The following is a 24,270-nucleotide window of genomic DNA, read 5'->3' on the forward strand; positions in this document are numbered from 1 at the left end:
GTGCTTCTCCTCACTCTCCTCAGAGACTCTGCTGCTCCTCTGAGGCTGGCTCTGCCTGAACAGCAGCACTTGAGGGGCTAATCTCAGTGTAACAGGGGCTTTTCTTCTCCCCATTTCTGAGTGTGAAGAAGGTGACACTGTTATTCTCCAAGGCCCCAATGCAGCATCGGATCCCTAAACTCTTTAAACTTTGGCTACTTTCATATTAAAAACAGAAAGACTTCTTCCTAGAACAGGCAGCCCTGTCAGCCCCTAAGTCCTCATCTTTTGACATCTGACAGGTTTTTCTCAGAATCCCAAACTCTTCCACTGCTGTCTTCATCTCTTCCCTCTCTGCTGATCCTGTGCTAGGCACGGAAGTATGAGAAAATCTCTTCCATCTTCAAAAAACACAAAAGACAAACCCAGTCTTCTCTCTACTCATTGTGGTCCTCTGACTCTTCCCATTACTCCACCTGGTGAGGTTACTCTTGGTTACATTCATCCAGCTTTACCCCCTGCACCTCCAATTCACAGCTGATTCTACCACTTAATCTTTACCAAGCCCTTCAACCTTTCACTGTGAGGGCCATCATAATGTGTTGTTTGATAAACACAAAATAAAATATCAGCCCCTTTATTGTCCCTTTCTGTGAATGTTTAGGACTTACTGACATCCTCATCCTAGAGATTCCCTTTAGCCTAGATAGCAGGCCCAACCTGATATTCCAACTTGGTCCTGACTGCCTTCTCTCAGTTATTATTGATAATCCCAACACATGCTGCAAAAGCTCAAATCCTGCATGATAAGTATGTACAATTTATGTTTGTCAATTGAATAAATTAAAAAAATGAAAAATTCTGGTATTCCTCAGGGTCACATCCTTGGATATATTTGTGCGATGACCAGTGTGACCAAAAGCTGATAATGTACCCTCTAGAAACAGAGATCTACTCACTTAAAGAGTTTCTTCTCGAGCTCAAATATCTCCCCAGCAGTAACACTGCTGAAACACTGGAAGACAATCAGTATATAGAGTCCCCAGGCTCTGCCAGGACAGAACAGGAACAAAAGTACGACAGTCAAGTCAATGCTGGTAGGTCTGATTTCTACCCACAGAACTGATTCCACAATGACATAACATTAATTATATCTTTCTTTAAAAAGTGTAGAACTGTTCTGGTTGAAACTGAAAGGGTACAACTCCATGAGGTCTCTCCTCTGGTACTCCTATAATTCCACATTTTTTGAAATTCATGGTCTTAGTTTACTCTGAACTAAAATTTTAGTGTTCACTAAAACTGATTTGAAACAACAACCCCCAATATGAAGGTATTTGGATATAATTAACATGAGAAGTAATAAAATTAAAAAAGGTCATGAGAATAGAGAGCCCAAGATTACTGTACTAATAATAAGAAGAAACATCCCAGCATGCTTCGTCAGGAGAAGGTACAGAGTGAAGACTGCCATCTGCAAGGAATGAAGCATTCTCACAGGAGCCTGATCTTGTTGGAATGACACTGTGAGCTCAGATTTCCAGACTTTAGAACTGAGATACATTAAACTTCTGTTGTTTAAGCCACTGATTCTACAATATTTGTTATGGCAGCCTAAGCTAATTTATAGATTATAACAGTACTATCACTTTCAATTTAACTACCCCAAATGCCAAATATCAATTGTAATGTATGATAGAAAGATAAATAGAGCTCAAAATTGTTTAAATATTCAATAATCCATGTGTTTATGCAGGGATGTTCAACTTAATTAGTGGATTAATGCATTTGATAGATTATTAATTTGAAAGGAATATGGTTGGTAACTGTAGGCAGGTGAGTCATGGCTACTGGAAGTAGGCTACTCAGATCTTATATTTGGGCATTATATTTTATCTCTGGCTCTATCTATCTATCTATCTATCTATCTATCTATCTATGTATCCATCCATCCATCTATCTCTTTCTGCTACCTGGCTGCCGTGAAATTTGCAGCTTTCCTCTGTCTTGCCATTCTGCTGTGATATTCTGCCTCATCCTTGGGCCCAAAGCAATGAACTCAGTCAACCATGGACTGAACCTCTAAAACTGTGAGCCAAATAAACTTTTCCTTTTCTAAGTAATTCTTGTAGAGTATTATAGTCATAGCAATGAAAAGATTTCTAACTGTTTGTTTTGACTCATGGTTTCAGAGTTTGAGTCTGTCATCAGTTTGAGTCCATAGCTCTGGACACAAGGTGAGGCAACATCATGGCAGAAGGAGCGTTGCTCACAACATGGTAGCCAGGAAGCAAAGAAAAAAGGAAAGGGGTAGAGGGGAGATGTACCCTTCTAGGGCATTCCCCCAGTGACCCAGCTCCTCCAGCAATTCCCCACCTGCCTACAGTTATCACCCAGTTAGCTCATTCAAACTAAAATGTGCTGATTAGTTTACCACTCTCACAATGGCAATCATTTCACCACCAAATATTCCTACATTAACACAGGAACTTTGTGGGACACCTAATATTCCAACCATAAGACTCCTAGCCCCCAAAAGCTCACATCCATCTCATAGTTTATAATGCACTTAGTTCATCTGCAAGAGTCCCCATAGTTTTAACAGTTATAGCAGTGCCTCAAATTCAAAGTACAACATCTCATTTGAGACTCAAGGCAAACTCTTAGCTGAGAGCACCTGTAAATATCAAAAGAAAATTACAGATATCCAATATGACATTGTACAGAGTATATATCTCCATTCCAAAACGGAGGATTAGGGGCATAGAAAGAAAACATAGAACCAGAAAAGACCCAAACCCAGCCAGGCAAGAAGCTCCCCAAACTCCACTTATTGCATCTAAGACACATGGTGGTGGGATATGATCTCCAAAAGGCTAGAGCAACCCTGACTATTTGGTCTTGCAAGTTGTGGTGCACATGGCCTCTCTGTTAGCCTGGTTTCTCTGTAGTCAGGAGCTTTTATGAGCAGGTAGTCCACACTACTGGCATTTCATTTCTGGGGTCTCCATTCCATTCATCTGTACAGCTTCATTCATTACCCTCTCAGGGCAGCCTTTAGGGATTCCAACCATCCTACACGTCACCTGGTCTCACAGAACTTCCTCTGCAATCTCAGTTGAAAGCCTCTATGATCCATTAACTAATTTATCTTGCATTCTGGCAGAACCAGCAATACATTGATGATATCAAGGTCTGCTGCTAGCTTGTGCAGTAGTTGGTCCCCCTGGGATCATGGCTATAGTAGCCTCTGAGTGCCTGGGCAGCTGATAAGTATGAAAAAACTTCCTAGGCCCAACTATGTAGCAATGTGCACCCACAATCTTTCCTCAGTGTGATTTTTCTTTCTACATCCTTGAGCCTGCAAGGGATGTAATCTTATGAATTCCTGAGATGCCTTCAAACTATCTTCCCTACTGTCTCTGTTTAAAGTGCTTAGTATCTCTTTAGTGGCTATAATCTCTTCAACAATCACAGTTTTCTTGGCCCGACTACTACACACCCTACATTACCCATTTAACTTGCCAAACTGCAAGTTAAAAAAAAAAAATCTTCCTTCTCTTGTTTTTTACTCCTGATTCTTACAGTAAACCTGGCCAAAATCTGAGAGTAATCCATGACACTTCCTGAATGAATGCTGAACTGCCATAAAATTTCCTCCACTAGATTAATTCATCCTTCACCTTTAAATGCAGCCTCACAGAAAATCTGAGGACATGGGCAAAATGTAGACAACTTGTTTGACAGAATGTAACATAAATAGTCTCTAGTCCAATTCCCAAGAGAGTCCTCATTTCCCTCTGAAACCTCGTGAGCACAGTCCTTAATGTCCATGCCCTGTTTGCATTTTGGTCTTCTGAATTTCTGCCATAATAGCCCATTTAGCTCTGCTTACAATATTTTAAGCCTTCTCCAGCTTGCATCTCCAAACTTTTCTAAACTCCTACTACAAACCATTTCCAAAGGTTTCTCAACTACATGAGCAGATTAGGCACAGCAAAATCCCTATTCCTTTTTTTTCCACTTTTTTTATTCGTTGTTCAAAACATTACAAAACTCTTGACATATCCCTATTCCTGTTACTGATTTTCATGTTATTCAGCTTAGCATTGGTGAGAACAACCTATCTGACAACTTAGAGGAGGAAAAGTTTATTTTGACTCATAGTTTCAGAGGTTGAGTCCACAGTTGGCAAAGTCCATTGCTCTAGACCCAATGGATTTCGAGGCAGAAGATCATGGTGTAATGGTGTGGTATACAAGTGTTGCTTTCTTCATCATGGCCAGAAGCAGAGAGAGAAAAGGAAAAGAGATTCAGGTATAATAAACTCTAAACTCGTCCAGGTCTCATCCTCCATTGACCTTCCTCATCTAGCCCAATCTGCCTATAGTTACTACCTATTTAGCCATTCAAACTAGGATGAACTGATTAGATTACAGCTTTCATAACTCAATCATTTCATCTCCAAACATTCCTGCATTAACATAGAAGCTTTGGGGAGTATCACATATCTAGACCATAACACTAACACAGTTTTAAAGTGGAGTAATGAAAGAAAGACATGTGGAAAGAAAATACAGACAATGGAGGGAATCCTTAGTCAGCTCATTACTAGAGACGTCAACCACACAACTATCCAAAAGCCTTTAATTATGCTTGACTAGGACAGTCACCTTCCTGTGAGATTTCAAAATACATAAAAATGAAAGTGGTCCCGATTAATAAGAGATTAATAAGCCAGAAATATAAAGATCTCCAACTCAACAATAATCGCAACAACCAAGCCAATTTTAAAATGAACAAAGGACTGTACATTTTACCAAAGACCCAGTGGAACTCTAATATTTAGTAAAAGACAAAGTAAGAAGTTCATGGGGATGTGAAGAAACTAGAACCCTTGTGTGCTACAAAGAATGTAAAATGGTGCAGCTACAGTGCTTCCACTGCCTGGCAGTTCCTCAGAAAATCACCAGAATTGCCATATAATCCAGCCATTCCACTTCTGGGTGTCTACTCCAGACAGAAAGAAGGACTCAAAGAGATATTTTCATGCTTATAGCTGCGTTACTTACAAGAGCTCAAACCTGGAGGTACCCAGATTTTCATCAGTAAATGAATGGGTAAAGCCAAATATAATAAATACATAACTATTTTACAGAATTAAAAGCCAAATTCCAACACATACTACATTTTGAATGAACACTGAGGACATAATGTTAAGGAAAATAAGTCAGTCACCAAAAGAGAAATACTATGAGTTCACGTATATGAGATTCCTAGAGTGTCCAAATTCAGAAACACAAAGTAGATAGGTGGTAGGCAGGACTTAGGAGAAGTAAGTATGGGAAATTACTGTTTTATGGGAATTTCATTCAGGAAGATGAAAAAATGGTCTGGTGTTGGATGGTGGTGGTACTTCCACAAGGTGAATATACTTGATTCCACTAATGATACTGAATAGAAGAGACAGAGATGAACCCACATACAGTTATCTCATGGTAGACAAAGGCACCAAAAACATTTATTGGAGAAAAGATAGCCTATCCAAAAAATGGTGCAGGGAAAATTGGATATCCATATGTAACAAAATAAAATTAAGTCCCTATCTCTCACCTTGCACAAAACTCAACTGAAAATGGATCAAAAACTTAGGCTCTAGAACAGAGACCTTGTGCTTATAGTAGAAAAAGAAGGTCTAAATCTTCACCATGTCAGCTTAGGATTTGGCTTCCTTAATGAGACTCCTAAAGTGCAAGAAGTAAAATCAAGAATCAATACATGAGATGAATTCAAAATAAAAAGGTTTTTCTTCCCTTCTATCCCCCCTCCCCTTCCCTCTCATCAAAGGTAGCAGAATACAACAGTCACTAATATGGCATTATGTAAAAATGTGGATGTGTAACCGATGTGATTCTGCAACTTGTATTTGGGGTAAAAATGGGAGTTCATAACCCACTTGAATCAAATGCATGAGAGATGACATGTCATGAGCTTTGTAATGTTTTGAACAACCAATAAAAAAAAAAGGTTTTTCTCAGCAAAGGAAATAATCAAGAACGTGAAGAGAAAGCCTACAGAATGGAAGAAAATCTTTACCACATGCACCTCATATAGAGCATTAATCTCCAGGATTTATATAGAACTCAAAAACCTTGACACCAAAAAAAGAAATAACCCAATCAATAAATGGGCTAAGAAACTGAACAGACACTTCACAGAAGAGTTTTGCATTCAATCGGGCTGGGGTTGGGGTTCAGCGTAGAGCACTCGCCTAGCTGGAGGCATTGGGTTCCATTCTTAGCACCATATAACAATAAATAAATAAAATAAAGTTATTGTGTCCAACTACAACTAAAAAATAAAAAATACAATCAATCAACAAATATATAAATAAATGTTCAACATCTCTATCAATTAGAGAAATGCAAATCAAAACTACTCTAAGATTTCATCTCACTCCAGTCAGTATGGCAATTATCAAGAATAAAAGCAACAATAAATGTTGGCAAGAAGGTGAGGAAAAAGATGCACTCATACATTGCTGGTGGGACTAAAAATTGGTGCAACCAATCTGGAAAGCAGTTTGGAGATTCCATAGAAAACTTGGAATACAACCACCATTTAACTCAGCTATTCCACTCCTCAGTTTATACCCAAAGAATTTAAAATCAGCACATTTTAGTGATACAGCCATATCAATGTTTTTAGCAGCTCAACTTACAATAGCTAAACTATGGACACCTAACCTAGGTGTCCTTCAACAGATAAATGGATAAGGAGAATGTGGTGTATATATACACAATGGAATATTATTATTCAGCCTTAAAGAAGAATGAAATTATGGCATTTGCCGGTAAATGGATGGAGCTGGAGAATATCATGTTAAGTGAAATAAGCAATCCCCCCCAAACCAAAAAGACCTAATGCTTTCTCTGATATGTAGACACTAATTCACAATAACGGATGGGGGTGTTAGGGAAGAATAGAGTTACTTTGGATTAGGCAGAGGAGATTAAAGAAAGGGGAGAGGATATGGAGTTAGGAAAGATAATAGAACGAATCTGATATTATTACCCTATGTGCATAAATGACTACAAAAGGGTGTGATTCTACATCATGTGCAACCAGAAAAATGAGAAGTTATATTCCATTTATGTATGATGTATCAAAGTTCACTCTAATGTCATGTATAACTAATTAGAACAAATAAAAAATTTTAAAAAGAATGATTAAAAGGCTAAATCAGAGTTTACTAGTACATTTGTATATATATGCATCTGATAAAAAGAAAGATTAGTCTTCCATTTGGTTTTTAATGTACCAACTCATTCTACCCAGAATTAAACAGTAACATTTATTCTATACTTATCATAAATTCAAATTCTTAAAGGATATTTACAAGTTTGAAAAAAGTAATAGCATTTTTTCAAGTAAAGATCCAAATTTACTTACCTAACCTGGATGTCAGTACAATCATTTTTTAACACAAGGAAAATGCCACCTACAGCCAGTGCCAGAATGACTGTGTAATATAGCTTATCAAAAATAAAAAGAAAAAGAAAAAAGAAAAAATTTGATTAGAGGTAAAATTGTTGCATGCACATCATTGATTTTTTGTTGGGGGGAGGAGGGCAACTTGGGATTGAACTCAGGGCACTCAACCACTGACCCACATCCCCAAACATTTTTTTTTATTTTATTTAAAGACAGAGTATCACCAAGTTGCTTAGTGCCTCCCTTTTGCTGAGGCTGGCTTTGAGCTCTTGATTCTCCTGCTTCAGCCTCCTGAGCTGCTGGGATTACAGATGTGAGCCACTGCATCCCGCCACATCACTGATTATTACAAGATATTTGGCTGCATAATCAAATCTCTCCATTGAGATTATCAACACTTTAAATGGCTTGGCCAGAGTCCCTAAGAGAATACAAAACACTGTGTATTATTAGTGTGCTTTCTAAATTAAATTGAAAATTAAAGTATCTGTTGTTTTGGGAGCTGATAGGACAACAGAGCAGACGACTCTGCAAGTTAACATTCCTTTCAGTGTCAACTGGACACTGCCACACAGGGTAGCAGAGTGCTGAAGACACTTGGGGAACAAATTTTCAGAGTTGAACTGAGCTCCCAAGTTTTGTGCCAGTGAACATGTAGTTTCATACTTTAAAAGCGTGAAAGATTTTCCAACTGGCCCTTTACTAAAAATTATATTTCTGTAGGTATATATATATAATGTACTACATTATACCTATTACAAACCTGAACAAGAGTTGTTCCTTTAATCTCAGGGAGCTACAAGGTTCTACCCTTCTTCTAGAGACTACTACTTTTCAGAAAATTGCTGGAATTCCTTTTGGGGAACTGAATTCACTGATGAGACAAAGAGTTTGAACATGTAATCTCAAGACACGATCCTGGTTTATTGAAAGTTGCTCTGTTCTAATTATGCCCTGTGCACAACTACCATTTACGTGTCTTATATAAAGCACTATAAACCACTTCGAGGGGCAAGTAGGAAAAATTAAATGCATGAATCACTTTAAATAATCAACTCTTTGTAGCTCACTGTTCCATCATGGGAAATCCAGGTTGATGCATCTAAATCACCAGATGTGTCTCCAAATGACATAATTTATTTTTTTAAGACACCTAATTGCCTGGTTCCAACAGAAATGTCAATGTCATAGGGATCAAAAATATTTGGAGCAATGACAGTATGTTCAAATGGGGATATAGGATCTCAGATATACTCAGAAAGTGATGACTTGTATCTGAAAATTACAGTGTATATGTGAAGTAGTTAGCAGTATTTCATTAGAGCCAACAATATTCTTTCAGTACTCAGGAGAAATTCAATGACTGATAATAAAATAACTAAAAAACTACCAGTAAGATTAATTCCCTTATAAATAACAGCCCAATCGACTAGGACAACTAGGATTTCATGTGTTACAGGGGTTAAGTATAACAAAAAAACATAAGGAGTAATAATCAACAACCACTGCAGAACCAGTGAAAAGAGCAAAAGAATATTATCTCATCTCAGTTGAGAAAGATAATGGGACAATGAGTAGCCTTATTAACTCTAGTTACTACCTGTGTATAAATAGCACACTCTTTGAAATATCTATTTACAAATATCTATTTTCAAAGATTAGAATCTCTCAATGAGGAGGGTCAATTATAAGGAAGAACACTTTGCCTACAGGTTCTTCTGTCAGAAAGTGTACATCCCAGACCTCCCTCAGGTGTACTAAATGCCACCAGGTGTCCCTCATTACCTGATTGCAACTGCAAACCAACTTTCTTCTACCAACTGCCTGCCCTCTCCCTCCCCTTCTCTATTGCTTCTCTGCTTAAATTTTCTGCATAGTCCTGCTGCCATCTGAGCTGCTGTATATTTTATTTGTCCAATTACCACCTCTCTACCCTGATAAGAAAGTAAGTTCCATGAGGGCAGAGATTGTTATTTTTATTCACTTTGTTCACAACCATATTAGAGTCCCCAAAATGCAGCAAATGATCTGCATGCAAGTTGTGGAATAAATCAATATATGAAGGACGCCAACTAATAGAACACCCCAAATGTGACTGACATTGCTTTTAGTTTAATTAAAAAATTCGTTTTCTAGCTGAGAATGGGTGGCTCATGCCTAGAATCTCAGCGACCTTCGAGGCTGAAGCAGCAGGATCTCAAGTTCAAAGTCAGTCTCAGCAATTTAGTAAGACCCTAAGCAACTTAGAGACCTTGTTTCAAAATAAAAAAATAAAAAAGGTTGGGGATGTGGCTCAGTGGTTAAGCCTCCCTGGGTTCAATTCTTGATTGAACCCCCAAAATCTTTTTCTACTAGATTATATATTACATCTCTTCTAAACAACAAAACTTCTGATAGTGTCCTAGAAACCACTAAAAATGTTTCCTTAGTAAAAACTTAATTTTTACCTGTCCTATTGACTATCTCTATATCCTCAATGGAGTAGGGACAACAAATAGATGGAAGGGTGGGTAGAAGATACACATAATCCTGAGGCAGACTACATTAGAACAAAACTGCTCCCACATCAGTATTTCACAGCACAGTTATGAGTCTGCAGGTTACCTGACGACGAGTGACCGAAGGGAAACCCAGCAAGTTTTTGAATGAACGCCAGAAAATCCACCTGAGTTGATGAAAGAAGGAGGTGACACAGGTGATCTCCTTGAAGGCCAAACTCCTGCTATTCTGACCCCCTGACAGATGCTCTAATTCAGCTTCTGTGTCTCTGTAGAAGGCTGAGTTGGCATAAAACTCAGCTAATGCTTCTATTACTGGTTTTTCTCTCTGGAAAAGCTGTTCAGTCTCCTCGGCTTTGGAATAAAAGTGGATAAAGAAGGGAAGTATTTTTAACAGATTTAACAACTGATTGAAAGTGTTTTTCTGTTTCCTGTTTCTTGGTTAACACCTTAATTCTAAAGGTTGAATATTGAAAAAGTACTAGCATTGTTATCATTTTACACATTGATAAACTTGTTAATTGCCCTGACTTCTGTCATTATCTTGTGGCAAACAGCAAATTCACTAACCTTTTCCTAACTGATTGGAACCTAATTCTTAAAATTACTTTTTACCATTCATAGTTATATTTCTTAATATAAACATCTGTTCCTCGATTATTACTACATTAAAATAAGATTCTCATTTTTAAATATTATAAAAACAAGCACGTTTATTTTTAATGGAAACTCCCTTTAAAACTGACAGTAACATATAAATATTCATTAATAAATAAAATAAAAAAACATGCACAGCACTCATGGTCAACAAAGTCTATCTGTTGATTGGTGTGACACAACCACATTAACATGAATTCAAAAAGCCATGGTTTAATGAGCCACCACATTTTTAATTTCTTTTAGTTGTTGATGAACTTTTATTTTATTTATTTTTATGTGGTGCTGAGGATCAAACCCAGTGCCTTACACATGCTAGGTAAGTGCTCTACCACTGTGCTACTACTCCAGCCAACCATATTGTCAAACATTAACCAAACCAATCAGGCAAATATCTGTGAATCGAACAGGTACACATACCTTCATTTTCTTCCTCTCTGTTTATAGGAGGGACGTTTCCATTGATGATGTCCAGGAAGAAGTCTGCAGGGTTTTGGTATTCCTCACCAGAGTAACCTGAGAACAAAAGCCACCTAAGAACATAACCTAATGGTCTTAGAAAATAAAGAGGACTCACTTCCAGAGAGTGAGGGAGGTGAGGCTAAGTCGAATCTAACAACTTCTCTCTCATCTTCTGGCTTTCTTCTCCCCTAATTTATCCTTTCAGAACATCTTACATTAGTCTTCAACTATCATAAATCATGAAACCCAAGGAGCTATCAAAATGCTCTGATGCTTATCAGAACTTTATAATTCTAAAACTAAGTCCAAGAAAAAAAGCATTAAATACCCATGTCCAGTATGCTCTGAGTTTTTTAAAATTCCATAATGGATGCATGTCAGCAACAATTGTTTCTCCACCATCTAAATACAAAGATCCACCTGCCATCATTCCAAATATTCAACCAATCCCTATAGCAGCACTCTTGCTAAAACATGACCAGCAGAGCACACCTGAATTCACCTCAGCTTCTTATGCCACAATCATCTGATTTTAGCCTGAGATCTGATGCTTAAGTTCGTCTACTCTGGATTCCCCAGACCCATATATGGTTGATCATTTTTAATTGACAGAGATTAAATAAAAATTAAGAAAAATAACCAGTGACTATTTAAACTGTATATGGGATCATGGACAAACATCTATAATCACAACCAATATCTCTAAAATGAAGCAGATTGAGTGAGCCATTTTTTAAAATCACATAATTCAACCTGAAATACAAAGAATGAGGTAGCCCCAAAATTTTGGCACATCAAAATCAGATTTAAGATCATTCTATTGACTGATGGGTCACTCAAATCCATTCAGGGCCTAAACCTGCAATCTAATCTTACTAGAAAATAAAGTAGCATCTCCATGAGCCCTCATGAAAGCAGAGCAAGATCACTGGTCAGGAGGAAAGCTAAAAAACCACAATCTCTTACAATGGTCAAGAAGATAATAATGTTGGGCCTTACCATAAATGTGAAACTGTCTGTTTGTCCAACCAGTTAATCATTGAATGTTCAGGGAAAGAACATCATAGCTGTGAAGCAGAACAATGTCCTAGTAGAAATACTCACACACATGCATGCACACTCAAATACAAACAAGAAAAAGACCTAAAAAACAAGCAGGTGCTGCAAAATGAAGCAAAAGTTACCATGAAACTAACTGAAGATGTTTTACAGTGGGGGATCCCAAGGTGTGTCTGCACAGATATCAAGCAACACTCCTGTGGAACCCTGTACTCTACCAAGGAGTCTATGAATGAAGGATCTAGTGCGTGAAAAGGTCAACCACACCTGCCGATTGAAAGTACTCCAGAGCCCCCTGTGCAGGACCATGATACATTAGTTTTCCTGAAGCCAATAAGGTGAGGCTGTCAAACAGCTTGAAAATGGAATACCGAGGCTGTTGAATGGTGAAGATGATTGTTCGATCACGATTAGACATCCTATGCAGAAAGAAGAAAAATAATAAGCCATTAAAATCTGATTCTTGTTAAAATACTTTATTTCTCTCATTATAGCATTTGCCTATAGCTCAAATTAATTTTTTTGAACAAACTTTTCATCTCATATTACCTGCATGATAGTAGGGGAACCTAAATTCCATGCTCTTATTAAGCTAGGGCTTCTAAAGGACCCAGCATCAGCATTCTAAAATCCAGTAAAATGTTCACTGACAATGCAGATTAGTGGAATGTCTTCCCAGATATTGAACTGGAATTTCTAGGAGTCAGTACTGTGAGCCCATAGTTTTTAAAATTCTTCAAGTAATCTGTAACTACACTCATGTTTAAGAATTAATAATGAACTAAATATTCAAACAAAGGTCCTACACCCTATTCTTTGACCACTCTAATCTTCTATCTTTTTAGGATTGTTTTTCATTCTGCTCTGACAATACAATTAATAATCCTGGCAGCTTATAATTTTGCAATAAATGCTTTAAAGATAACTTAATTTCAATTTTTTATACTACTTTTTAAAGGCAGTTGCAATATTACTATTTCTTTCTTTTACAGATATGCATTAAAGGTCAAATTGATCACAGTTACTGAGGGGAAAGGCTAGTTCTATTCCATGGTTTAAAAAAAAGTGCTAAGCTACCTTTGCATAGGAGTTATTACTAATGGGCACAGAAAACAAAGGCGAAAACCACTGCTCAAAGTGTTATTAAAATATTTTATGAGAAGAATCACTTTAATTTATGCATTTGATCACCACCCAGTATATACTAGCAGAGTGGGTTCTGCTTCAAAGAGAATCAGGACATAAGACCAATAATCTGAATACAATGTGAAATAAATTTAACTAAGGTTTCTTGGGATCAAAACAGGAGACTTATAACCCAGTCTAAAGATGATTGAAGTAGAATATTCAAAGGCCAAACAGGAGTGGTGAGCTAAGAAGAGAAACTCACTCATGGTAGGAGAACAAGGTGAACAAAGTGTGAAATAAAAAGATCTCACTGGGAAAGTAGAGTAAGAAGCTCAGTGTTCAGGACTAAGTGTTTGTGTGTGTGTGTGTGTGTGTGTGTGAGTGAATGTGAATGTGAACTGGTGTTGGACGAGGAAGATAAAGTGAGTACACAGAGAGCAGAACAGGCCCATGCTAAACCCTCACTCAGAAACTGGAACTTTGCTCATAGGTAATCGGGAGCTGGTAAAGGACTCAGGGCATGAAGTGGGATTACCTGAGAGCCCTGACACCCAATGTGTGGTCTGAGGACCAGCAGCATCAGTATGAAGACCTCCTCTTAGAGTCTCCTGGGAAGAAACTGGGGCTCTACCTCAGTCCTAGGGAAACAGAATCTACATATTTAACCAGACTCAGGGCATGAGTAGAGTGGTGCTTGAGAAGGACTGGGTAGAGCTCTCTGTATAAGCAAGGATGCCTGTGCACTACACAGTGTAAAACAAGACAGTTAAAAGGTTGGGGAGTGACTCTGTAGTGAAGTGCTTACCCAGTGCTTCCATGCACAGCAATCAGGCAGTGGCATGAATATTGCTGGCAGTTTGTAGCCAGGTTTACTGCTAGAATCAGGAGCAAAAAGTAGTGAAGGAGGAGGATTTTTAAAACTTACAAGTTGGCTAGAGAAGTACATGTAAAATTGTGGCCAAAATGGTATGGTACCATCATGAAAGAGAAGGTAAGTACTGGGCACTAAGACAACAGAAAGACACCCTGACTGCATCTCAGGAATCAGCAATATCATACCAACTGCAGCTCAAGGATATAGAAGTGAAAACTCACTTAAATGACCTTGGGGGTGCACTTTACTTATACAGGGCAGGAGGGCAAGGAAGTTATTTCACCATGCTTGGCGGCACAGGTACTTAGAAGCCACTTCAGGGGTCCCAGCTATTACCTGAGCTGGTTGCAATCTCTGGCATCACCCATGCAGCATTATTTCTGTGTAAATGCAAGATTCTAGAGTTAGGGGATTGGAAACTGCCACCAAGATTTCAAAGGAAGGCCTGGGAGGCTAGGCAAAGTGTGGCAGAGTCGGTATCCCTGTGGGAAGTCCCTGAAAGGGTGGTGTATGAAGCTGTGAGAAGGAAGTCAAAGCTGCAGGGAGACCCAGGAGATTAAGGGATGCCAGGAATGTGGAATGTCTTCCAAGGAAAGCTGCTAATGTAGGCAGAGCCAGAGGAAAAGAGAGGCCGTATAGGCCACAACCAGCAAGGCCATAGGGATGGGGCTGCCCAAGACCTTTGGAGTTAACAATTCACCATCATCTGCCCAGATGTTGGATATGAACCTACAGGAAATGTTTGCCCACCTAGGTTAAGGTCTTATTTGGGTTCTGTTCCTTCTTTCTATGCCTCTATTCCTCCTGTTTAGAATGGGGATATTTAATCTGTGCCATCATATATTGGATGTATGTAACTTGCTTTTGATATTGTCACCGGGGCTCACAGTCAAAAGTTGGCCTTGAGTCTCACTGAAAACTATGGACTTGGACTTTGGAGTAATTCTGGAACTATTAAGTCTATAGGGACTCTGGAGATGGATTGAATGCATTTTGCATTGTGACATAAACATGAGCTGTTATGGCTTCAATATAAGGTGTCTCAAAAGCTTCAATTTAACACAGAAATATTTAGAAGTGAAATAATTTGATTAGGAGAGCTGTAATTTAATCAATCCATCCTAGTTTCGATGGGCTAACTGGGGTGTAAATGTAGGCAGGTGGGGTGTGGCTGGAGGAGGTAGGTCACTAGTGGTGTGATCAGGAAGGGTTTGTCTTCCCTGCAGCCCCTTTCCATTTTCTTTCTGCTTCAAGCCACCATGAAAGAAGCGGCTTCTCCTTCCATGTCCTTCGTCCTGGTTCTTTGCTTCATCTCATATCCAAAGCAATGACATCAATTGAATATGGACTGAACCTCTGAAATGGTGAGCCCCCCCAAACCTTATTCTGCTCTAGGTTGATTTTTTTTTGGATATTTTGGCCATAATTATGTAAACCTGACTAGCACAGAACTCATGTGGTTTTGAATATATATACTTAAACAGCATTACTTATAGATCTATGTTTATATATGATTTTTGTTGGAAATATAAACATATGAGCTAGGGTGTAGCTCACTAGTAAAGCTGGTGCTTAGCATGTGCAAAACCATTGGTTTGGATTCCCAGCACACACACACACACACACACACACACACATCCACACACATCACACATATGTATTTCCTTGTTCTGTCTACTAAGGATATAGAAATAATGCCACTCTGGTAGCAGGGACCACACTAAGAAACCAGATATTAGCTTCTAACCAAAGTACCTGTAGGAAGACACGAATTGGTCTTTATATACAACCCGAGATATGAAAAATTGTGCTGTATATGTTTAATGAATTGTAATGCATTCTGTTGTCATTTATGTTTTTTAAAAAATCAATTAAAAAATAAAATAAAATAAATAACTATACCAGATGGAACCAGGACCTCTGGAATAAACAGCTCTTGCAGGAAAAATACATGATAAACCTGAATATTATGGCGATCAAGAAGTAAAAATTGCTAGAAGAAGATAAGGGGAATATTAAAAAAACAAATACAAAAACCCGAAAGCCACATTGATCATTGAAACAGTGAAGAACAGATTAACCCATTGTGTCAAACAGAAAATGAATAAGGAAGGAGAGAAATTTCTTCCTTCCACACAATGTCAACTATTGCATGTTGGGTAACTGTCACAAGAGCAGGCATTATTGGTGTATGCTAAAACTGGTGGGAAGAGATTTGGTGATGAACATAACATAGACATAATAGCCAAATATCTTCCCTAACAAAACAGTAATCAATTACAATGGAGATGAAGAGTAATTTCCCAGCAGAGAAGCCCAGCAGACCCCAAGTGACAGAGATCCATACCACCTGAGGTATATGCATAACCCTGGCTGTATTGTTCCAAGAACAGCAGAATTTCATGGTTGAAATCAGCTGTGTAAGACAGGGATAGTCCCAGCCAAGGGTCACTCCATAGAATGGACTAAGAATTGCAAGGACATGACAGGGAATGACTAGAAACTCTTCTAGATTAGAGAAAAAACAGAAAAAGCCTGTTTCTGAAAAGGATCTTGAGGCACAAAGGAAACTGAGATGGCTCTTCTCACCACCTCACCATAAGCATCCTGGCCCAGGCCCTATCCTGCCTCCACAGCTCCTTCCCAGTGTCCTTCACTCACTCTTGTCGAACGCACAACCTTCCCCACAGTCTCTGCTCTGTTCTGACACTCTCCAGATGCTCTCATGTTCCCTAGTTACAGGAAAAGCCATTTGTCTTACAATGCCCTTCGAGGACTAAGTAACCTGCCACAAACCCAACTCTATCTCATATTATATTCTAACTGATGGGTTAAATTGTGGCCTCCTCAAAATTTTATGTGAAAGTCCTAACCCCCTGTATCCCAGAAGGTGGCTACATTTAGAGATAGTGTCTTTAAAGAGGTACTTAAGATTAAAGAATGTAACTGACTGGTGGCTTCTCAACTGACTGTGTCCAGTTAAGAGGGATTAGGACAGAGACACACAGGGAGAAGATGGCCATCTTCAAGCCAAAGAGAGAGGCCTTGGAAGAAACAATCCTGTGGACCCATTGATCTCAAATTCCAGACACCAGAGCTAGAAGAAAAGTGATTTCTGTTGCTCAGTCCACAGCCTGTGGCATTGTTATGACAGTACAGAAACCAACCTTCACTCCCCTCAGTCACTGGGTGCTGTCTCCGAGGCTTTTCTGATATTCCATACACATCAGGAATACTCTACCTCAGGGCCACAGGGTACTCCTTCCAACCAGAACTCTCTTCCGCAGGACCTTCAGGTCCCATTCCCTCTCCTCCAGCTCACATGCCCATGCTTGTGGTCTTCCCTGACCCTCATGCTGTTTAAAAGAGCTCCCCACACCCACCACAGCCTTCTTTCCCAAGCTCTTGTTTAAGCTTTCTTGTTACTACTTGTTTTTTAATTGACTGTTTTTCTCTAGCAAAGAAAACCCTGCAATTTACTTCAGAATCCCCTGCAATAAGAACACCTGTACATAGAAGTGATTGAAAATAGAAAAAAAAAATGTTCCTGTAACACTTACCCTTTCAGGAGTGAAAAAACAGTATTTGCAGTGCTTGGGTCTAGACCATTTGTTGGCTCATCCAGGAACAAAATGGCAGGATCAGTGATCAGCTCCACAGCTATACTAGTCCTTTTTTTCAATTCTCTAGATTTAACCTAAAACACAGATTATTATCATTATCAACAGAAAACTACCAAAGTCACTCTCTTTTGTTGAACTAACCTGTGCCAGCCTTGCTAGGAAAACTTTATGTCATTATCCTCATGATTTTGAACATCAAGGAAATAGGCCCCCGAGAAAGAGGAGGTTCTCTTTTACCAGATAGGTAAACTGAGGCTTAGGACAGAGCTGCTAAGAAGCTAGACTTGATAGAAAGTCCAGACTCTTAATATTTTTGTCCTTATCAAGTCAAATATATAGTTTTAAGACAGTGCCTTAGAACACTAATGCAGATGGCCCTGACATAGTGAAACTGCAGTATAAAACAGAGATAAAGACAGAAGAGGAAAAGGGGAAGCATCACTAGTAATTGATTAGTCTTCTGTCAACACCCTCAGCCCACTACATCCATCCAAATTCCCCAGTACACTTACAATAAGAGGGTGAACTTGGAGCCAGAGAAATTCACTTTCTACTGTACCATATTTGTTTCATTTTAATCACCACAAGGATTTCCCTGACTCACCATAGAATTCCTAATTCATTCTTTAGGATAAATCCATTTAGTGGGATATTCCACCCAGCAACTGGTTCAATGTTTTCAACCAGTCAGGGTCATTGTTCATGGCTAGAGGACTAGGAAGGCTTGGGGGAGGCAGGAATTGGGAAACAATGGTGAATCTAAGAGTCTCCAAAAAGATAATATTCAGATGTTACTTGTGGCCCTTGATTGGATTCTATCAATAACTGAACTTTAACATGTGGAGGTAACTTGGGAAATGTGAACGAAGATGCTCTTGGTATTGCAGGTGCCATGAAGATATTGTTTGATTTGTTAGTTGATAATGGTATTGGGGAAGGTAGGCAAGTGTCCTTGCTTTTTTTCTAGATACCTAATAAATATTCAAGTATAAAATCTCACATAACTTTCTATAAAAACACTTCAGTAAGAAACAGCAGTTGTAATTATGAGAGAAGATGTTAACAACTGAGAAACCTGCATGATTTTTTTTAGTAATCATACTACTATATGAATCGTTCAACAATTATGTCATAGTAATCAGACTATCTTCTTAGCATTTTTGTAATGCTTAAAACATCATAAAAAGTAAAAAAATCAAAATTATTTCAATCAAATTTATGAATTTTAATAATTCAAGCTGTATCTGTATATTTTCCCTGGAAATTGAATTGAGAAACTTAAGGCAGTGAGTGCTTAATGATAAAGAATAGAATGAGGGCTGGGGCTGTAGCTTAGTGGCAGATTGCTTGCCTGGCATGTGGAAGGTGCTGCGTTCAATCCTCAGCACCACATAGAAATAAAATAAAATAAAATAAAGGCATGCTGTCCATCTACAAGTACAAAAAAAAAAAAAAAAAAAAAAAAAAACCTTAAAAAAATAGAATAGAGTGAAAGAAGCTACCAAAGTGGAAAGACAATAGTTCAATAAATAAAGCCAAAATAATGACAACTCAATAAGTCACAAAGCAAAAATATGTGGAAAATGGTGGTATCATAGGGTTTTTCAAACAAATATATTTCACATAAAAACTATAAGTAAGTACAACAGGAAGCAGCTGCCAGCAGAAGGCTCTTCTGCAGTCATCATTGCCTCCTGAAGGGGAGATCACAGCAGATTAAACCAGAGCCACTACATTCTAAACAGCTCATTATCACCCAAAGATCCAAAAATGTCTGCTCAACAAAACTTCTGTATGGAGTGTTCACCTGTCAAGTTCACTCTCTTCTCATCTTTCTCTGATCCTGCACAGTCCATAAACAGAAGAGTTACTTTGTCCAATCTTTGTCACTCTTGCCCACCACTCTACTTCTCAATCCTAAAAAAGTCTGGCATGTAAGACTCTGGAAATACAATAGTAAGAGAAAGGGAAGAAGGAAGAGAAGAAAAGAGGTGAGGACAGAGAAAACTGCTAAAGAGACACTATAGAAAAATAACTTGAACACTACAAAAATTAAAAGTAAATCCTACTGTTTATGGATAAATTTTGAAAGACAAATTACACAAAAGTGAAAGAGAGCAAGAATCCTTGGATTCTCATCATTAATCAATTCCAGAATTATACTTCAAAAAACAAAACAAAACAAAAAAACACTAGACCAAAGTTCACTGGAGGAAAAGAGGGAAAAGAAAAGCTAAAAGGGGAAGAAGAAAAGTTAATGCAAAGACATCAAATGAGCCATAACTTGACAATGAGGGTACATACAATGACAACTGTATGGAAAAAGCTGTACACACTTCATTCTTGGGATTTGACCATCATTATGATTGTTTTCCCACTTAGTTTCCCCCTTCTCAGTACACAACTAGTTGCTTTTCTCATTGTTAAAGAAAGCAGCCACTTTTGACCATGCATATTATAGGACATTTATGATTAAGGGTTATATTATCTACACAGGGATCCTTTATCTGGCTATGATTGATCAGGTTTTTTTTTCCCCCACATTACCTTGTAATTTGCCATGTTATCCAGATTTAACTCTTCCATAATATCATTAACCCTCTCATTTTTTTCATGATTTGTCATAGTTGGTAGTCGAAGAGCTGCTGAGAACTGTAAGTTTTCTCTTACTGTCAGGGTGTGCACCACAACATCATCCTTAAGACAAATAGAGTATTTGAATGAGACAAAGAGTTTTTTCTAAGACCATCACTCTGATGTATGTAACTTAATATCCAGAAGAAACATGCGCAATGTAACATTCTAGGGAACTTTTAACTCTGTGAACTACAGTCATCCCCCATACAGACAGCTACAGAGCCCAAGGCAGTCATTTCATTCACAAATGCACAGCCACATGAAGCACATGTAATTATGATGACTCACACTGTTTTGCATGATGGTTTACCAAAGGCATCTTCTAGAGGAATCAGAAATTTGAAGGAAAGGCAAAAAGTATAACAGCAGACACTTTTGAAAGTGATAAAACAGCAAGAATATCACTATCCTAAAATGATCATACTGTGGATACTCTCTACCTTTCCATTAATTCCACTATCAATTTTATGGAATTTTATGAAGACCTACTGTACAGAAAGATGGTTCCATGAGCATGTCAGGTATTCATCTGGGAGCACACAAAATGACAATCCAAGGTTCTTTCCCACATAGAAAAGGAAGAAACATAAAAATCAAACTCACTGATACTTACTCGTACCACATAACCTGAATTACATCTGAAATTGGCAGGCTGATGTACTCCATTAATCCAAACTTCTCCAGATAATCCACATGGATCTTTCCTTGCAGCTAAGATATCTAACAACCTATAAAAAGACAGATATTTTCTGAGTTATTTTTTTTCCCTCACCTCAGGCCATATCACTTAGTTATCCTGAAACCAAATTTTGTGCACTGGAAAATGTACTAGTCAAGAAGTACATGGTATAACTAAAATTTTATCTATACCCATATAGGTATACAATTCTCACCTTCCTTTTCATTATGTACTTACTACAAAAAGCTCAAAAATAAAAATGCAAGAAAAATTTAGCTTGTCCAGCACAGACCTCTCAAGTGATTCCCCCGGCTGTCTGACCTTAGAAGATCCAACCAGGCAATGTGCTCCTTTTTCTAAGATTTATCTTCAACAAAAGATTGAAAGTGGAATTAAATGGAAAGGTAGAGAGGAATGGCAGTATGCCCTTTTTAGGACAGTGATATCATTCTAGCTGTTGTATCAGTTCTTCTCCCCACTTTTAATATTATTCCCTACTTTTTCATCCACATTGCTTTATAATATGTCCAACAACTTTATGTCAATCACCTTTTATGCTGTGTGAGTGAAGGTGGCCTAATAGGACTTTCTGGTCCTTGGGATAAGCCAGTCTGACTGCATGTTATCTCCAGCACATAGGACCAGATTGGAAATGTACAGCAAAGGCTTAACCAACACCTACTCTGTAAAGTGATTTTTCTTTTTTTTTTTTTTTTGGTACCAGAGATTCAGAGACACTCAACCACTGAACCACATCCCCAGTCCTATTTTGTATTTTTCATAGAGACAGGGTCTCACTGAGTTGCTTAGTGCATTGTTTTGGCTAAGGCTGGCTTTGAATTCGTGATCCTCCTGTCTAAGTCTCCTGAGTCACTGGGATTACAGGTGTGCAGCAACATGCCCAGCTGTAAAGTGATTTTTTAAAAAGCATACCAAAATTGCACAGAAAAAGCTTATTTATATTTTGTTATACTCACAAAGATTTGTCTCCACCTGGGGGTCCCATGATGGCATTGAGGCCAGGTTTCATGATCCCACTGGAAACACACACATAAAAAATGACTCATTATTCCATTTTAACACAAAAAATGACTCATTGTTTCATTTCATTCTCTATTACTTTGCAGTCTGCACTGAATACACTCAAGAAAGTCTGATGAAATAGGAAACAGTAAACAAGTACCAAATCAAAGAGAAAAAAATAGAATTGATGATTAATAGAAGTTCAGTATACCAAAGACGTCAGTCCTAGTCAATACCTACAAGAAAGATGGCTAGGTTCCTCTAAATTCCTTCCATTTATTCTCTAAATCACTTATCCCTTTTGGAAAATGACACATCCAAAAAATTCCTTGAAATTGTCCTGGGAATATAGATCAGTTGCAGAGACAGCAGTTAGCATGCAGGAGGCCATGGGCTCCATCCCCAGCAACAACATCAAAAGTTCCTTGAAATAAGTAACAGATTCTCTCCAGTAAAGTCAGTGCCTCCCAGCACAGTGTAGACGTACATGAGAGCTTCTGAGAGTTGTTCAATGATTAGTATCTTCCATTGACCTCACTTGCTACCTAGCCAGCCCTAAACAATCCATCAACCACTGGCTTGGAGACTATGAGAAGTAGTGATGTCACTGCTAATCTCTCATCAGACCAAAACCCAACATATCTTAAGTAGAAATGAAAAGCTAGAATGGAGCACTCCAGAGGATAAGAAAGCATCACAGGTGCTTAACACTAACGAAAAGTCTCAACAATTAGAAAAGGAAACACATCCTCACCATAGATCAGCTCCTTCTTTGTTAAGTGTCCAAGAGCTCATTTTAGAATTAGAAACATCACTTATCGGGTGATGTCATTTAAGAACATCCAGGCATAAGTAAATTTCCTACAGAGGCATGAGGGTAGTGAATATTCAGATGGAGTAGGAAGAAGGAAAAAAAAATTATAGCAGAGCCACTGTGGGTACGTAGGCATGATGAAACAGAGGCCTCATATAGCTCATTCAGAATGCTGGTGTATACATCTAGTCTCCCTTTAAAATTGTACAGAGGTCAAGATGTATTCTACATAGAAAACAGTATTTATTCCACATGCAAGATCAAAGCTGACAGCTACTTCATTCTCAGATGATGATTCCCACAGAGGTTATAAATTTCCCAGCACAACTTCCACACAGTGCTCACATCCAAGAGGGCCTTAGCATTCATTTGCTTGTGGCACCTGATCTGTCACCATTATACTATGAGTTGCTGGAAACTAACGTGAAATGCACCTTTGACTTTGCTCACTAACTGAGGAACCTCTCACTGAAACATCAGAGACAATGAGAATTCCATAACCCTGGAACAAACTGTAACAGGAATATCACTTATTCTTTAGTAGCCTTTCACCTCCCAATGGGAAGACATAGCAATGACTGGGAAATGTCAAAGTGGGTTCTCCTGTAACACTTAGTGCATCTTTTTTTTTTTTTTTTTTTAATAGCTACCTAGCCTCTGCTTCTGAAATGACCAAACAAGTTTGAGATTTACTAAGGTTTCACTGCCAGAAGAGTTTTCCAGATTTTTAAAAATATTATTATAATTTTTTTAGTGATGAATGCAATATCTTTATTTATTTATTTTTATGTGGAGCTAAGGATCAAACCCAGTGCTTCACACATGCTAGGCAAGTGCTCTATCACTGAGCCACAACCCCAGCCTGAGTTTTCCAGATTTTTGTAATACCTAGTCAAATAAAGACCAAGTAATCCTGAATTATTTCTGAATTAAACTGAACTTGGATGGGTTAAGATGAATAAATTTGCTTGCTTTGACACTAAACTCTAGCGTTAACAGAAAACAATGATGTACAATCACAAATGCAAGGGTTCCAAAGTAGAACAGTGGCTAATTCCACCTCCATGACACAACACAATATTAAGTGTGTATGATGTACAGACAAGACACTCTTCCATGACATGGGATAGAGCTGAGAATGAAACAAACAAACAAACAAAAAAAGTAGAAAAACAAAAATAAAAAGATTCTATCCCTCTCAGAGTTGATATTCTATCCAAGGAAACAGCAATACTACAGCAGGTCACCTGTGTCTTCATAAACAGTGGTTTGAGACAGAACCACATTTGTTGGGTTATATAGTATCTATAGTTGTTTCCATGCTACAAAAGCAGAATTTATTT

General features: G+C 38.2%; 1 protein-coding gene across 10 annotated transcripts in view; it reads right to left on the reverse strand.

Moving 5' to 3' along the window:
* LOC114085438 (broad substrate specificity ATP-binding cassette transporter ABCG2-like) overlaps positions 1-24,270 on the reverse strand; it is a 111,761-nt gene that overhangs the window by 57,284 nt on the left and 30,207 nt on the right. For all 10 annotated transcript variants that reach the window (XR_011708018.1, XR_011708016.1, XR_011708017.1 and 7 more), the window contains exons 3-11: positions 22,068-22,127; positions 21,025-21,139; positions 20,322-20,471; positions 17,712-17,848; positions 12,417-12,568; positions 11,049-11,144; positions 10,078-10,325; positions 7,432-7,514; positions 939-1,028 (exon numbers count right to left, since the gene is read on the reverse strand). Coding sequence is in view for 7 of the 10 variants with exons in the window: in XM_071614562.1 (XP_071470663.1) it covers positions 939-1,028; positions 7,432-7,514; positions 10,078-10,325; positions 11,049-11,144; positions 12,417-12,568; positions 17,712-17,848; positions 20,322-20,471; positions 21,025-21,139; positions 22,068-22,127 (1,131 nt within the window). In the remaining 3 variants the exon portion in view is untranslated. The remainder of the gene's footprint in view (positions 1-938; positions 1,029-7,431; positions 7,515-10,077; positions 10,326-11,048; positions 11,145-12,416; positions 12,569-17,711; positions 17,849-20,321; positions 20,472-21,024; positions 21,140-22,067; positions 22,128-24,270) is intronic.

This window comes from Marmota flaviventris, chromosome 7 (genome assembly GCF_047511675.1).
Source record: "Marmota flaviventris isolate mMarFla1 chromosome 7, mMarFla1.hap1, whole genome shotgun sequence".
In the NCBI taxonomy this organism is placed as follows: Eukaryota; Metazoa; Chordata; class Mammalia; order Rodentia; family Sciuridae; genus Marmota; species Marmota flaviventris.